The 14,875-nt window shown below is 56.6% G+C and overlaps 1 protein-coding gene and 1 non-coding gene across 2 annotated transcripts in view; both read left to right on the top strand.

Annotated features, from left to right (window-relative positions):
• Positions 1–5,618: 5,618 nt before the first annotated feature.
• Positions 5,619–14,875, top strand: part of PADI2 (peptidyl arginine deiminase 2) — a 43,865-nt gene continuing 34,608 nt past the window's right edge. The window contains exon 1 of the mRNA XM_086715810.1: positions 5,619–5,819. Within this exon, the coding sequence (XP_086571936.1) occupies positions 5,728–5,819 (92 nt within the window). The 5' untranslated portion in view covers positions 5,619–5,727. The remainder of the gene's footprint in view (positions 5,820–14,875) is intronic.
• Positions 13,650–13,782, top strand: LOC112849131 (small nucleolar RNA SNORA72). The gene has a single exon (XR_003222560.1). It is a non-coding gene; the product is annotated as a small nucleolar RNA SNORA72 (small nucleolar RNA).

The raw sequence follows: 14,875 nt of genomic DNA, 5'->3' as shown, positions 1-14,875 counted from the left end.
GCCAGAGACCCCCTTCCAAGAAGGTGGGATCACAGGGTGGGCTTTGCTGGGGGAAAAGGGATGTGAGGAAGCAAGGCAAGACCCAGAGTGTGGGGAGCTGCTCTTGGGGGCAGAGGTTGGGTGGAGGGCAATCCCTGGGCATAAAGGAGCTGCTTTGAGGATGGACGGCCCATCACCTCCCCGCTCTGGCCTCCTATCAAAATTCCTGCCAAATTTGGCTCTGCAGTGATTTTCCTAAAGCTTCCGTCATATCATCTGTCAGTCCTTGTGAGGCTTTCCTGTGACCTTAAGGTAAAGCCAAAAGTCCTTCCTGTGATTTACAGGCACTGTGTGACCTAGTCCTGGCCAGGCCAGCCCCTGCCCTACCCAAACCTTGGCCAGATGGAACTCACTAGACCCTCACACGTGCACTTGCCTCTGTCTGAAACACTTTTCTCATCTCCAGACCATCCTCCAACTTTCACCTCATTCTACAAGGCGGTCCTGTCCCCCTCCTCTGGGTCCCCAAGGCCCTGGCTCAGTGGCCTCTCCAGAATTTCTGTATAGGGGCGCCTGGGTGGCTCAGTTGGTTAAGCATCTGACTCTTTTTTTTTTTAACGTTTATTTATTTTTAGGACAGAGAGAGACAGAGCATGAACAGGGGAGGGGCAGAGAGAGGGAGACACAGAATCCGAAGCAGGCTCCAGGCTCTGAGCTGTCAGCCCAGAGCCTGACGCGGGGCCCGAACTCACGGACCGCGAGATCGTGACCTGGCTGAAGTCGGACGCTTAACCGACTGCGCCACCCAGGCGCCCCAAGCATCTGACTCTTGATTCAGCTCAGGTCATGATCTCATGGTTCATGAGATCGAGCCCTGCATCAGGGTCCGTGCTGATGGCTCAGAGCCTGCTCGGGATTCTCTCTCTCTCTCTCCCTCTCGCTTTCTCTCAAAATTAATAAACTTTAAAAGAAGAAGAAGATGTATTTTAAAGAAAAGAACTTCTGTGTAGAAGAGCTTTAGATTCAGACATCTGCTTGCGAGGCTTTAGGGGGCCACCCCAAAATATGCCTCTTTGGCATATTGGTTACCTTAAACTGGTTATTTTTAAGAAACCACAGGCACAAAAGAGGCTCCGAAAACCAGTAGAAGTTACCATTTCATAAGAGACATTTAATATGTATACGGGAAATCTTTATGTGTAAGGGTGTCTCCCTCACCGTGCCAGGAGGACTCTAAATCTCTAGACACTCTATCCACGCAGAAGGCACGACTTAAATCTGCATAACAACCTGCCCCTTATTGACTGTGCTTTTCCCGGTCACCTCCCACAACTGACTCTCATTTTCTTTCTTTAATTTTTTTTAAGTCTTCTCTACCCTCAATGTTGGGCTTGAACGCATGATCCCAGGATCTAGTTGCATGCCCCGCTGACTGAGCCAGCCAGGCGTCCCTCTTCTTTTGCCTTTAGCCTCAGATGGTATTTAAGGTGACAGCTTCAGCCATTTCCGGAGTTACTCTGTTTTCCTGAGTCTCCCCCATGTAAACAGAAGGTATACGTACTACTAGACTTTGTTTGATTTTCTCTCGTTAATCTGTCTCATGCAGTTTGATTCGTAGACCAGCTACAAGAACCTTGAAAGGTAGAGAAAAGTCTCTCCACCCCAGCAGTGATCAAGAACACTCCCCTGCTCCTGCCGTCTCCTTCCTAAGAATGGCCACAGCTGTCTGTTTTTACATCTCCGACCACCTGGTGCCTGGTACAGCCAGGCACACAGTGACGCTAAATATCATCCGCTCCCCACCCTGCGTTCTTCCATTTGCTGGCTGGCTGGGCGACCTCGCTCCAATCCCTTCCCCTCTCCGAGCCTCCTTGGGGAATCAGAACCTTGCTTTAATCTGCAAACTCTGAAGTTCTGGACAATAGGAAGGGGGAGCGATGATCGCACCCTAGGAACGCATGCTCTTGACAAACCGCAGAGATTTTTCAAGTGTGTTACAGAACAGCATGTACACTCAGAAGCCAGTTTTCACAAAAACTTAAAATCTATTCATATATTTTAAATGCCGAGCCCTGAGCCAGGAGCAGGAGCCCCGAGTGTGTGGGTCCACTGGATCCAGGTTGGAGTTAATATATAACTCCATCTACCGGACTTAGTCTGAGCTGGGCTCTGATACGCTAAACATTTTCCCGTGTGTATCGCCTCACTATTCCTTACAACCTTGTGGGCAGGGGACCCCCAGTTTCCCCTATAAGGAACAAGAAGCTACGGTTCAGAGAGGTCTCCTAGCTAGCGAGGGGCAGAACTGGACTTGACCCCAGGTTTGCCAAGTCCGAAGAGGCCATGCGTGCTTTTCACCGCCAGACCAGTTGGTGCCTCTGTGCAAATTGGGAATAATAATAGCTCCCGCCTCACAGGGTTGTTGGAGGATTAAATGAGCTAAGAGGTGCAAAGCCCTCAGAGCGGCTCCTGGCAGAGCCTGAGGGCTCAGCCAGTGCGGTCACCCACAACAGCACCGGACCGCCTCTGGGCGGGCCCTGCCAGACCTTCCTCAAAAAAAGTTCACGGTGATGTCTCCGGGCCTGAGGTCATGGGTGATCATACTTGTTTTCTTTTCCTATGCTCATCAGGTATTGCTTATATATTTCTTTCTTTTTTTTTTTTTTTTTTTTTTTTAATTTTTTTTTTCAACATTTATTTATCTTTGCGACAGAGAAAGACAGAGCATGAACAGGGGAGGGGCAGAGAGAGAGGGAGACACAGAGTCGGAAACAGGCTCCAGGCTCTGAGCCATCAGCCCAGAGCCTGACGCGGGGCTCGAACTCCCGGACCGCGAGATCGTGACCTGGCTGAAGTCGGACGCCCAACCGACTGCGCCACCCAGGCGCCCCTATATTTCTTTCTTTTTAAACTCTAGCGTGAATGATGCCCTCCGTGAGCTCAAAGCAGGCCCATGAGATGTCTGCGTCACCTCCCCAAGGCCTGGCACAGGGGGGCACAGAGACCCCCAGGAAAGGATCGTAGCACAGAGCAGCGCAGAGGAGCCCTTCCAGCCCAGACTCTCCAGGCAAATGCTTGGCAGGAGCCGGAGTCAGGGGTGTGGGGTGCGGGTCAGTGCCAGGAACTGGCCCACGCTAAGCCTGTCCTTTGTTGGCATTCCCCAAAAGGCACAATGAGATGCCTTGCGGCTCTTCCGGCCCCCAGGGGAGCGGTGGGACCAGCAGGGATGCGTGAGACCTCCGGCCCTGAATCCACCAACAGCTGTGACCACTTCAGCTATTTTAAACCCTTGGGCACCAGGAGCCCCCCCCCCCCCCAACCTTAACACCAACCAGGCTCTGAGCCAAGGACAGGAACCCTGAGTGTGGGTCCACCGGGTCCCGGTTGGAATTTTTCAAGGAGAGGGAGTCTCATCTCTCGCTTTGCCTCGCGCCAGGGACCTCGTGCTAGTGTTTTCCATACGTTGTCTCATGTGATGCCACCCTCCCCTCGATGCGGAGAGAGCAGCCGTTCACAGATGACAAAACCGAGGGCTCCAAATGGCAGGGCGCATTGCCCCAGGCTCCACAAGGGGACTAGAACTTGGGTTTCCTCATCTACCAATTAAGAGCCGACGTTCCTTCTCTGCTCCCGCCTGCTCTTCCCCTGTCCCCCACCCCACCCCACCCCCACGGCCACACAAGTCCTACTCTGGCTCCGCCACTCTCGGGAGCTAGGGGACTGAGGGCAAATTCTTTAACCTTTGTGCCGCTCGCTTTCTTCATCTGTAAAGTGGCAGGGTTAATTGGGACGGTACGATGATCTAATTCTAATACATGAAAAGTGCCGCTGGAGCTGAGCCTGGCACACTCCAGAAAGAACGCATTAAGGGCCCGCTGTTATTTTCTGTCTGCTGGCAATCACCACCTCTTGCCTGACGTTATCACTACGCGGCTGCTCTCATGACCTGCCGGGGCCTAGGTGGGGGTGCAATGTCCCTCCACCCCCCCCCCCCACACACACACTCTGGGCCCTAGTTCCCTGGTGGGTGAGGTAAGGGCACCATGCTCTACGATCCCCAGGAAGGCGGGGTCCCCAGCATATGCCCCGTATCTGCCACAGGGTAGGGGCTGCAAAAGTGACTCCAGTAGAGGGATGCCCAGACAAGGTCCCACCTGGGGGGACCCTCAAAGGCAGCGCCAAGGTGCACAAGGTAGCTCCCCTGGAGCTGTCTCCTGACTTGGATGGTGCACTCCCTCAGCATTGCCAGGAGCCTATTAAAAGTTACCAGCGTCTCCCTGGGTCTGTGAGCCCTTTGGGGCACATGCCCCCCTAGCCCAACTCAGGCCTTCGCCTTTCGCCGCCCACATTCCTCCCAGATCCTGCTCTACCCACGAGCAGCTGGGCTCTACTATCTCCTAGTTTGGGCCACCTCGAGAAAGTTGATGGGGTCAGGGGCTGGGTGTGCCTCAGCTCTGGGCACTTCTAAGCCTCAACCCTCTCACTCAAGTGCACCCCCTCCCAGGGCTCCCCTGCCCCAGCAGTCCTGCCCCCTCCTCAAACACACACCCCCTCCAGCCTGCCCCCTCTTTCTTGTAACCTCTATTCACTCCCCCCCCGCCCCCCTTCCCCCCCCAGCTCCTGTCCACTCTACCAAGGAACACTTACTCATAGCTGGCTGAACTATCTGAATAGGCATAGGCCCTGGCTCAGATTCGGAGCGGGGAGGGTCTGAGACAGGGGTGGGGACCGGTTTGGGTTCCCACTGGATGTTGTCCCACACCTCAGCCTCCACAAGACACAAACTGACCCCTGCGGTGCCACCCTCCTTGGCCCCGCAGCCCAGACCAGCACGGGACCCCTCACTGCCCTTCCCCCAGAACATCAATACCCCACAACCGCTGCTCACATCAATCCCCTCCTCTCCGGCCCGGCTCACACAGCCCCAGCTGGGGTCTTCATCACCACCACCCCCCCACCCCCGTTGGTTGCCCCAGGGCACCTCCATCTTCCACAGCCAGAATGGCCCTTTTCACTTCCACACCCCCCCACTCCTCGCTGAAGACGCCACGCCAAGGCTCCCACCGCCCACCCACTCACCAATGCCTTGACTTGGCATCCTGACCCTGTAGGCTGCTGGGTTCCCCTGCCACCCCCTCCCCATTTTCCCTGATTGTCCGGTGGGCGGAGGGATGTCACCTTGTATCTGGCTTCCTGTTGACTCCCCCGCCTCCCTTCCCCCGAGTTTGCAAATGCCTCCTTTAAGAAGGCTCGGGTCCGGCCCCCAGGCTGGATTTGGGCGCCCACTCCCTCTGGGCTCCCGCCGCTTCCTGTCCTCTCCCCTCTGACCTCTGACAGCTGCACAGTTGCACTATCTGCCCTGAAAAACTGGGGGCGCCCGGAGGGCAGACTGGCCCCGGCGTCCTGGCGCCGGTAGCTGGGAGCCCACTGCAAGTGTATCGAGCCAGCAAAGCAAGCGTGGAAAGGAGGAAATTGGCAACCGCTGACCTCACCCGGATTACAGGCTCCGGGGGCGAGGGGGCGGGGCCGCGCGCGCGGGAAGGGTGGGGGCGTGGCCACGCTTGACGGACGGGCCCGCGGCCCACTGCGAGAGGAGGCCGGCCGGCCGCCCCGCCCACCGGCCGTAGATAAAGCCGCCCGGGGCCGCAGCGGCTCAGGCGGTTCGAGGGGACTCACCTGCTGCAGGTGCTCGGGGCGGACCTGACCTGGACGAGCGAGGACGGGCGCAGGGCCGGCCACTGGGGGACGATGCAGCAGGAGCGGACCGTGCGGCTGCAGTACGGGAGCCGCGTGGAGGCGGTGTACGTGCTGGGTACGCACCTCTGGACCGATGTCTACAGGTGAGCAGGGCCACCGCGACGGCCCGAGACCCCCCGCCTCTCGCCCCCCCCCCAAATCCCGAGACCCTCACACAGACCCAGCAACCTCACCACCCCTTTCCCAGGGTCCCTCCCCTGTCCTCCAATCTTCCCACGGTCTGACCCCCTCCAGCCCCTTTCAGGACAACCCCAGAGACACCCCTAATCCTCCTGCCATCCTCTCCCCTCAGCACCTCCCTTCTCCCCCCAGGCCCTCCCCTTCCTCTCAGACCCTCCCGACTCCCCACTCACCTCGACTCCCCACTCACCTCGAATCAGCTGAGCTTTCTCCAGGATTTGCTAGGGGAGGGGAAGGGGGGTGGGGCTGGGGTCAGGCCAGAGGGGAGCTGCCCTGGGGCGGAATCTGGCCCTGGGGGTTGCTCAGGCTCCAATTTCGCCCTGTGGGGGCTGCCCGTGGTTGCCTGTCCCCAGGCACTGGCTGTGAGCTCCTGTCCCCAAATGCCTTCCCCTGACTTCACCCTGGGGTTGAGAAGGACTTTATTCTGCCAGGCTGGAGGGTGCAGAGGTGGGGGTCTTTGTCCGAAGAGCGTCCCTGATTCTAGACCCTGTCCCCTCCCCGTCTTCACTTGCCCACAAATGTTGGCAGGGTGCAGGATTTCTGAGACAGCAGGACATCGGGTGGGGGGATTGAGGCCATGCCCCCCAAAGCCCCCAGCCCCCAGGAAGCAGGCAAGGCCAGTGGTCCATCTCCTGTAATTCTGTGGGGCATCCTTGCGAAGGTGTGGCTGGTGTGAGTGAAAAGGTGGACGGGGTCCAGGTAGGATCATTCTATGACCATTCTGCCATAGCAGCCCTCTATTCCAAGCATGTGAAATGTTCCTCGTTGCTAGAGTTTGGAGGGGTCAGTGCCAACAGGAGAGAGCATGCCGGACTCTAAGGCGGGACCCCATGCTGATAAACTTAGGCATGTCCCCTAACCTCCCTGTGCCTTGAGCTGAGCTGGAGGTGCCAGTGTGACGTGTTGCTCCCAAACTGCCCTGTCATCTGGACCACCCGCCTCCCCAGACCCTTACGAACCCCATCCCTGTGTCTTCCCACACACCCTCCCCAGCCCATCCTCTGTCGTCTCCGGTGGCCCCAGCAGCCCTGCCCACCCAGTCGCCTGCCACCTCTTGGGCAGGCACTGGCCACCCTGATACCGCTAAGCCCCAGCCTCCTTCCATGAAGGCGAAGGTCCTGGTCACCACGCAGATGAGGGACCCTCCCCAGGCATCTGCCCCTGGCCTCGGTTGTCCACATGGAAACTCCAGGGGTGGTTTCTGAGGGTCATAATGCAGCAGTGAAGTGTGGTCCAGGCCTCAGTGCTTGGGAGAGCTCCCCTCTCTTCCCCACCCCCAGTCCTAAACTGAGCACTGCCAGGGGGTGGGCAGGTAGCCAGGGCACTTAGGTCTCTAAGCCTCAGCTGTCCCCATACCCGCCTGTTTGTGCACTGGGGCCCTTTTGCCGCAGCCTGAAAGACTGGCATGGTGCCTCCGGAGGGGGGATGGGGAGAAAAGAGAGGGGCCATGCTCAGGCCTCCTGCCCTACCTTGTCCTGGCAGAGAGAGGCCCAGCCCCGGGGCGGGGTGGGGGTGGGGCGGGCATTGAGTCGGGGAGGTGTGGACTCACCCTCCCTCTGCCAGGGGGCAGAGCTGTGATGATCCGCTTTGTCCTTTCTCAAGAAAGCGGCCACTGCCACCACAACCCACACCCCGCAACTGCACTTCCCTTAAGACTCCCCCACCCCCGAGAGAAGAGGTGCAGTCTAGACCAGCACCGTCCAGCAGAGACAGAATGCCAGCTACAAACTGAGCCACAAGTGTAAATTTTTAATTTTCTTGTGGCCCCATTTTTTAGGATTAAAAGAAAGAGGTGTGGGGCACCTGGGTGGCTCCGTGGGTTAAGCATCCGACTTCAGCTCAGGTCACGATCTTGTGGTTCCTGAGTTCAAGCCCCGCGTCGGGCCCTGTGCTGACAGCTCAGAGCCTGGAGCCCGCTTCAGATTCTGTGTCTCCCTCTCTCTCTGCCCCTCCCCCGCTCATTCCCTCTCTCTCTCTTTCTCTCTCTCAAAAATAAATAAGACACTAAATAAAGAAGTGAAACTAATTTTCATAAAATATATTTTTAAATGTTTATTTTGAGAGAGAGAGAGTGTGCGCATGCACGAGTTGGGGAGGGGCAAAGAGAGAGGGAGAGAGAGAATCCCAAGCAGGGCCGTCAGCACAGAGCCCTGCCGGGTTTGATCAGCAAACCCTGGGGCAGCAAATGACAGATTACTCCAGGCTCCTGAATCAGAGAAAGGAGAGAGCGAGGGGGCCAAGAACTCGAGTGGTGATGGCCCGGAGCAAAGCTCTTGCCTAGTTTTTATTGAGAATCTTATCAGTGCATCTCAAAGGCTGCAGGGGAAAGAAATATGTAGTTTCAAAAGCAGGATCAAAGCTTATTCCTAAGTTTTTGGCTGATGAGTACAATCAGGGTAGTGACGTGCAGGCAGGCGAGCGGAACGTGATGGGGGCAGTGTATACATCACAGGAAGGGGGTTGTTTTTCTACCTTAGATTAAGCATTTACACAGTGGGAATGTTGATCCACGGGCAAGGTCTGGCTGTTTCCAGGCTTGACATTTCAAAGGACACCTGGTTTTCCTGGTCTGCTTTGCCGCTTTTCAACCAGCTGTTTCCCAGGCTGCAAACATTTCTTCCTTAAATCTTAGCCAGCCAGGCTCTATGAGTCTCTACAGAGCCCAGCTCGGGGCTCTATTTAACAAATCTGTGAGATCGTGAACTGAGCTGAGACCAAGAGTTGGACACTCGACCAACTGAGCCACCCAGGCATCCCAATTTTCATAATATATTTTATTTAACTCAATATATCCCAAATACTAGCATTCCGGTATGTAATCAGCATGAAACTTGTTAGTGAGATAGTTTACATTGTCTTTCTCATACTAAGTCTTTGAAATCCAGTGTGTAAATTTTATACTTACGGCACATCTCAGTTCAGTTTTCACCGAGCATCGGGTGCCCAGAGCCCCAGGTAGGCGGTTGTCATTGTACTGAACAGCACAAGCCTGGAGCAGAGGTCCTGAACCCCAACGCCGTTGCACTTGGGGCCAGATAACTCCTTGCTGGGTGGGGAGGGGGCTGTTCTGTGCCTCGTAGAATGTTTAGCTGCATCCCTGGCTTCTAACCCCAGTAGCAATGCCCCTGCAAAAGTGACAAGCAAAAATGTCTTCAGGTGACGCCAGGAGTCCCCTGGTGGGAGGACAGAGTCACCCCCAGGTTTGAGAACCACCGGTCTAGTGGAAGGAAGCCCTTTCTAGAACAAAGGAGCTGGAGCTATTACTGCCGTTGTCACACCTAATATCGGTAGCGTTACGAGCTACTGTCAGTATTAATAATGGCAGAGATTTTAGGGAGCACTGAGAAACCAAATGCATTATCTTGTATCTTCCTCATCGCAGACCTTGGGGGTCATGCTGAGATCATCCCATTTTGTAGATGAAGAAAGTGAGGCCCAGAGAGGTGTCACATAGGACTCCGGGCCAGATCTGTCTGACTTAACTTCCACTCTCTCCTGTGTGACCTTCAAACTAGCAGGTTGAACTGGGCGACCCTCTCAGCCTGTGTCCCTTCTACCCTCCGCTGCCCCCAGACACTTCACTCGCCCTCTTTCAACCCTGCACTGCCCAGTGAGTCCTTCTGGATCCAGACACAGGTACTGACGCCAGACCCCACATGAGCCCCCCTCCCCCACGCCCCCGCCCGGGTGTCTGTGGAGGCATCAAGGGACAAGGCCTGGTGGACCCTGGGCCCAGTTAGTAAGGGAGTATTTTTGACTTCTCGCTCCTGAGTGACAAAAGAGAATGAACAAGTCTCCACACCCACACCCCCTTTCCTAAGACGCACACGCGGCTCCCCTCCCGGACACACGGTGGGGGCCTACCTGCCCCGTTACTCAGCAGACCCTATGGTTGACCACCCCCCTCCCCAGCCACACTGACCCTTTGGGGGTGGACGCCCTGACCCAGGCACATTCTGGGTGCTGGTTCTAGCGAGCTGTGACTAAACACACAGAAAAGGGGAAGTGGGGATTTTTATCTAGAGATTTGCTTTGCCATAGTTATTGAAGGCACTTTCTGTTTCCTTCTCTCACGCCCAAGCATCTTATCTTAGGTCTGGCACAGGTACGCCTTGCCCGCACCATCTCCCCCATGTTCCCGTTAGTTGGCAGCTGCTTCCTCACTGGGGCTGCCGGGGCCCCCGCCTGATCCTGGCTTGAAGCTAGTGAGGGCACAGAGCAGTGACATTCCCATGTTGGTTTCACCCTCCTCCCCACTCACCTTTGGTTTCCCAGCGGGGACACCCCCAGAGCTGGGAGGTGTTGGAGAAAGAGCAGCCGCGGGGTCAAGTAATGGGGTGATCACACTCTGCCTGACTCTCCCGCTGACCCACAGACCAAGTTGTGAAGGCAGATTCTCCTACCCCTCCCTTTGTTTACACAGTCCTGGGGGGTGAGAGGTGGCCCCCTCACTCTGTTGGAGAAAGTTCAGGATCCGTATCCTGAAGTCCACAGGAACTTCAGGGCACAGGTGATGTGAACAATTGTCTCTTGCCTCTGCAGGGCGGCCTCCTAAATTACACTTGACCTCAGGATGAGAAGGGAGGTGGGAATGATCCCCGCACCCTCCCCTGGCATACCCCAGGGCAGAGGCTGACCAGCCATGTTTCTTGGCAGGATCTTGACCATCACTTTCGGGCAGAAGCTAGGAAGGGGGGTACCAGGGCGGGAGAAGCAGGCACAGTAAAATGTTGGGAAAATACGGAGGGGTACAGATTTGTACCCCACTTTGGGGACGAGCCCAGAGCCTCAAAATTCACCACCTCACTCCCTCGACTCTTCTCAGACTCCCTCCCTCCCTGTTCCTCGGTTGGTATGAGTGTTTTAGAAAGTATCCTTAGGACAAAGGCCAGGGAGGGTCTGCGATCCAGTTAGAAGCAATGGAGACTTGGTGTGCCATGATCTCCCCTTCCCTTAGAGTGCCAAGCCCCGCCTCACCGATCCCATCTCCGGCCAACGACCCCGCACACACTCCACTCTGGCCGCACTGGTTTTGTGGATCCTACTAGCTCTCGACCACACCAAGCTCATTCATACCACAGGGCCTTTGCACATGCTGTTCCCTCTGCCTGGAGGACTATCCCCCAGACCTCTGCAAGCCTGACATTTCATCCACCAAGGCTTAGCTCAGATATCACCTCCTCTGAGCAGCATTCTCCACACCGGCTGCCTTCCTCACTCCCATACACCTCCAGCCCTCGAGTCAATGAAGGGCTCCTTCATTGAGTAAATGAATGGATGGATGTGGCCAGTGATGCATGTAGACTGGCCTGTCACTGGGTTGAGCTCCCCACCCCCAGCCTCAAGGGATGAGCACCGTTGGACTGGCCAGTGGAAGGTCAAGGGCATGTAGCCAAGCTTGGCCAGAGCAGCGCTTGCTCCTAAGAGAATGATGGTAGGAGGAATCAGGCCAAGTCAGGAGGCCTCATAAATTAGAACAGCACCCAGCGCTCTCAACCCTAAAGAGGAGGCCTTGCCAGGAGCGGTTCGGGGGCTCTGGTTTCAGGCTAGCTCCTGGGAGGGGTTGGGGGAAGGGGGGGCCGCGTTCTAAGGAGGACCTTGTACCCTGTGTGTCCGGCCCAGCTTGCATAGCTGGGGTCCCCGAGAGCCTTCCCTCCTTGCCCTCAGGGCCCTGCATCAGGTTGGGAGCATGGTGACAGGGGCTCACCACCATTGTCCTCTCCTCTCCCCCCTCCCCCGGCTGGACAGACACCTGTTAGATGGGGCGGGGGGGGGAGGGCAGTTTTCAGAGGCAGCTCTGCCTGTCCAGCCACGCCAGACTCCATGGCCAGGGGCTTTGACTATCTAGGCCACTCACCCAAGCCTTCGGTGTCCCTTCTCTGGGCCTCTGACCCCACCTACAAAATCAGCAGGGAGCTCTAGGGGTCCCTAAGGGCCTCTCATTTGCTCTTGTCCTGAGCCAGGCCTGACATTCTCCCCTCGCCTTCCACCAGAGGACCTTTAGGGAAGACTGTAACCTGTGGATCCTCCCCCAGGAAGGGAGCCGCCAGACCCAGAGCTCAGAGAGCTTGAATTTACCCCCACGCTCTGCCAACACCGTCCCTGAGACTTGGAGCAAGTGTTCACCCTCTTCCAGTCTCAACATGCTCCCCTGTAAAATGGGACGATATTGAGACAGACCTCATGGGGTGTCGGAAGGATGGACCGAGATCCCGTGAGTCAAGGGCTTCCAACAGTGCCTGGCACATAGTAAATACTCACTAAGTCATTATCGTGAGGCACCGTTGGGCTTATTGTAATATTAGTAAAACGATAACGAGCTATGGCCTCAAAACATCCATGAGACTCATGGGAAAGAAATGCTGAGCGTTTGTTTTAAGTGCCGTTTGAGGCACCAACAAAGTGGGGGGAGGGAGGAATCCTGGCGGATGGCATCAGGGAAGACTTGCTGGAGGAGGAGGCAGCCAAGCTGAAGGATGGACAGGGTGCACAGTGTGACCAGGACATGCCATGCAGGAGCAAAGGTACCTGGCAAGACAGTAGGGACCCACAGGGGCAGAAAGGGCATCGACTCCGTAGCCTAGAGCGTAAGGCTAGAGAGTCAGTGAGCTCAAGCCAGGGCTTTGACTGCCAGGCTCAGATGTTAGACTTTGTGACGTAGGCAGTGGGGAGCCACTGAAGGTGTCTGGGGAGGGAGTGACCACAGAGGAGACTGTTTCCGCCCTAAGGAGAGGGGCGGCTGGAAGCACCAGTGCCTACTGAGAGAGGCTGCTGAGGTCACCAGGCAGAGAAGGGGGTGGCTGAAGAGAGACCCATCCCCGTCCCCAGCCCCCATCACGCCAGCTAGAGGCTTTGCCTTCCTCCCGTCTGGAGGGTGCTCGCCGTGGCGTTGCCTGCCAAGCTGGCACCCACGAACCCCCTCACATCCTGCAGAGACCCGAGGGCAGGATGTTGCACTCAGACCGCCAGGAGCTGGGCTCCCTGTGGGGGTGATCCCCGCCTGGTGTTAACGAGGCCCGGGACAGGTGGATAAGCCGAGAGTTCCAGATGCCAGCTAGGAGCGGGCACGCCGTGCCCTCACGCCTGGGGCCGAGTGGGCACCCCAGCCCCACGAGGCCAAGCTGGTGACCCTTCCCTCTGACTGAGCGAAGATCGGAGAAACCGACTGGTTCCTCGGAGGCCCTAAAACCTTCGCGGGGCCGGGCACGTTAGGTCTCCGCAGTCCATTCCCTTGGGCCGGGCTCAGCCAACCTCCCTCTTGCACACCTGACACCGCATTCCAGTCTTGCTCAAAGCTCCTTTGTGTGACACCAGCCATGACTCTCCATTCCCACGGCCATCACCTTGTCCCACACCGCCATCCTGACTCACCCGGACAGCGGCACTCACTTCACTGAACCCCCCCCCCCCCCACCTTGCGCTGTTGCTCTCCTGAAACGCATTCCCCACCCCGCACCCTGGGCCATCTGTCTACAGCGCAAAAACGATCATGTCACCGAAGCCTAGAAGCCATCAGTGCCCTCGGGGGGGGGACGCAGGGGGAAGGCCAGCTCCTCGCCATGAGCTAGGTCCTCTCCTCCCGCCACCCCCTCCCCTTTGCTCACAAACCGCGGCCACGCTGCTCTCCCTGGTTTCTCCAACGCGCTCGGCTAACGTCCGCTTCAACCGCCACCCAGGCCGCCCGTGCTGCCGGGAATCCTCTGCTCGTCTTCCTCCTCTCCGTGTCCAATTCGTTGCTTCTCAAACTGTGGGAGCTTGTTAGAAAGGCAGTCTCCAGGCTACACGTTCGCCGTTTTAAGACCACGCGTGTGTCCCCAGACCCCTGTCCCTTTCCTAGTCCTGGTTTTGCAAATGCTGGTGACATACCCCAGGGATGCCTCTTAGGCGGGAAGGGTCTGTGATCCTCGGTCTCCCATTCACCTCGAGAAATGATAGCACCTTTGCTGTAATAACTTTTGAAGATAACCGTTGTTAGTTTGCCACTAAATGAATAACGAAACGAAGAAAAGACACGGGGCACCCGAGCGGCTCAGTCGGTTGAGCGTTGGACTTCGGCTCAGGTCATGGTCTCACAGTCTATGAGTTCAAGCCCCACATCCAGCTCTCTGCTGGCAGCTCAGAGCCTGGAGCCTGTTTCAGATTCTGTGTCTCTCTCTCTCTCTGCCCCTCCCCTGCTCACGTTCTCCCTCTCTCTCAAAAATGAATAAACATTAAACAAATTTTTTTTTTAAAGAGAAGAAAGACATGCAGTTTCATTCCACAACGTGTATGTGTAGCACATCATCATGTCGGACACTTTAAATATGCACAATTATATTTGTCAGTTGTTCCTCCATAAATTTGCGGGGGGGGGGGGAAGAAATGCAGTGTTTTTTAAATTTTATTTATTTATTTTGAGAGCGCGAGAGAGAGCACAAGCAGGGCGGAGGGTGGGCAGAGAGAGAGAGAAGATTCCAAGCAGGTTGCATGCTGTCAGTGCAGAGCCCAACGTGGGGCTCGAGCTCATGAACCGTGAGATCGTGACCTGATCGTGGCCGCCACCAACTTCCCCACTCGGTCCCTCGATACTGTCCTGGGCCCCTCCCTGCCTTCTCCAGGGACAATCAAGGTGCCCACAGCCCCTGGTTCTCGGGTTTCTGGGGGATGAGCTCTGAGAGGTTGGTTCTTTCTGGGGAGGGAGGCAGCCAACAGGATCTCCAGGGGACAATGGATGCCTTTGTTGCTTCTGCCAGAGCCGCTCCAAGAATAGCTGTTTGCTCAGCTCAGAGCAGGGCTGGTGCTGGGGTAGGAGGGAATGGGGGCCTGGAGCTCCAATGCCAGCCAGGGCCAGGCGTTAACCCCCTGAGCCTCTGGGGCCTCCCCCAGTTTCTCACTGGCCCCGAGGAACGAAGGTGGCAGGAAGCATCACTTAGAGCAGCAGCTGTCAAAGTCGGGTCCTAAAACTCATCCTGCCCTGTGA

This window comes from Puma concolor, chromosome C1, assembly GCF_028749965.1.
Source record: "Puma concolor isolate L17-30 chromosome C1, mPumCon1.1.hap2, whole genome shotgun sequence".
NCBI lineage: Eukaryota > Metazoa > Chordata > Mammalia > Carnivora > Felidae > Puma > Puma concolor.
Note: the sequence above shows the minus strand (reverse complement) of the source record. Positions and strands in the feature narration are given on the sequence as shown.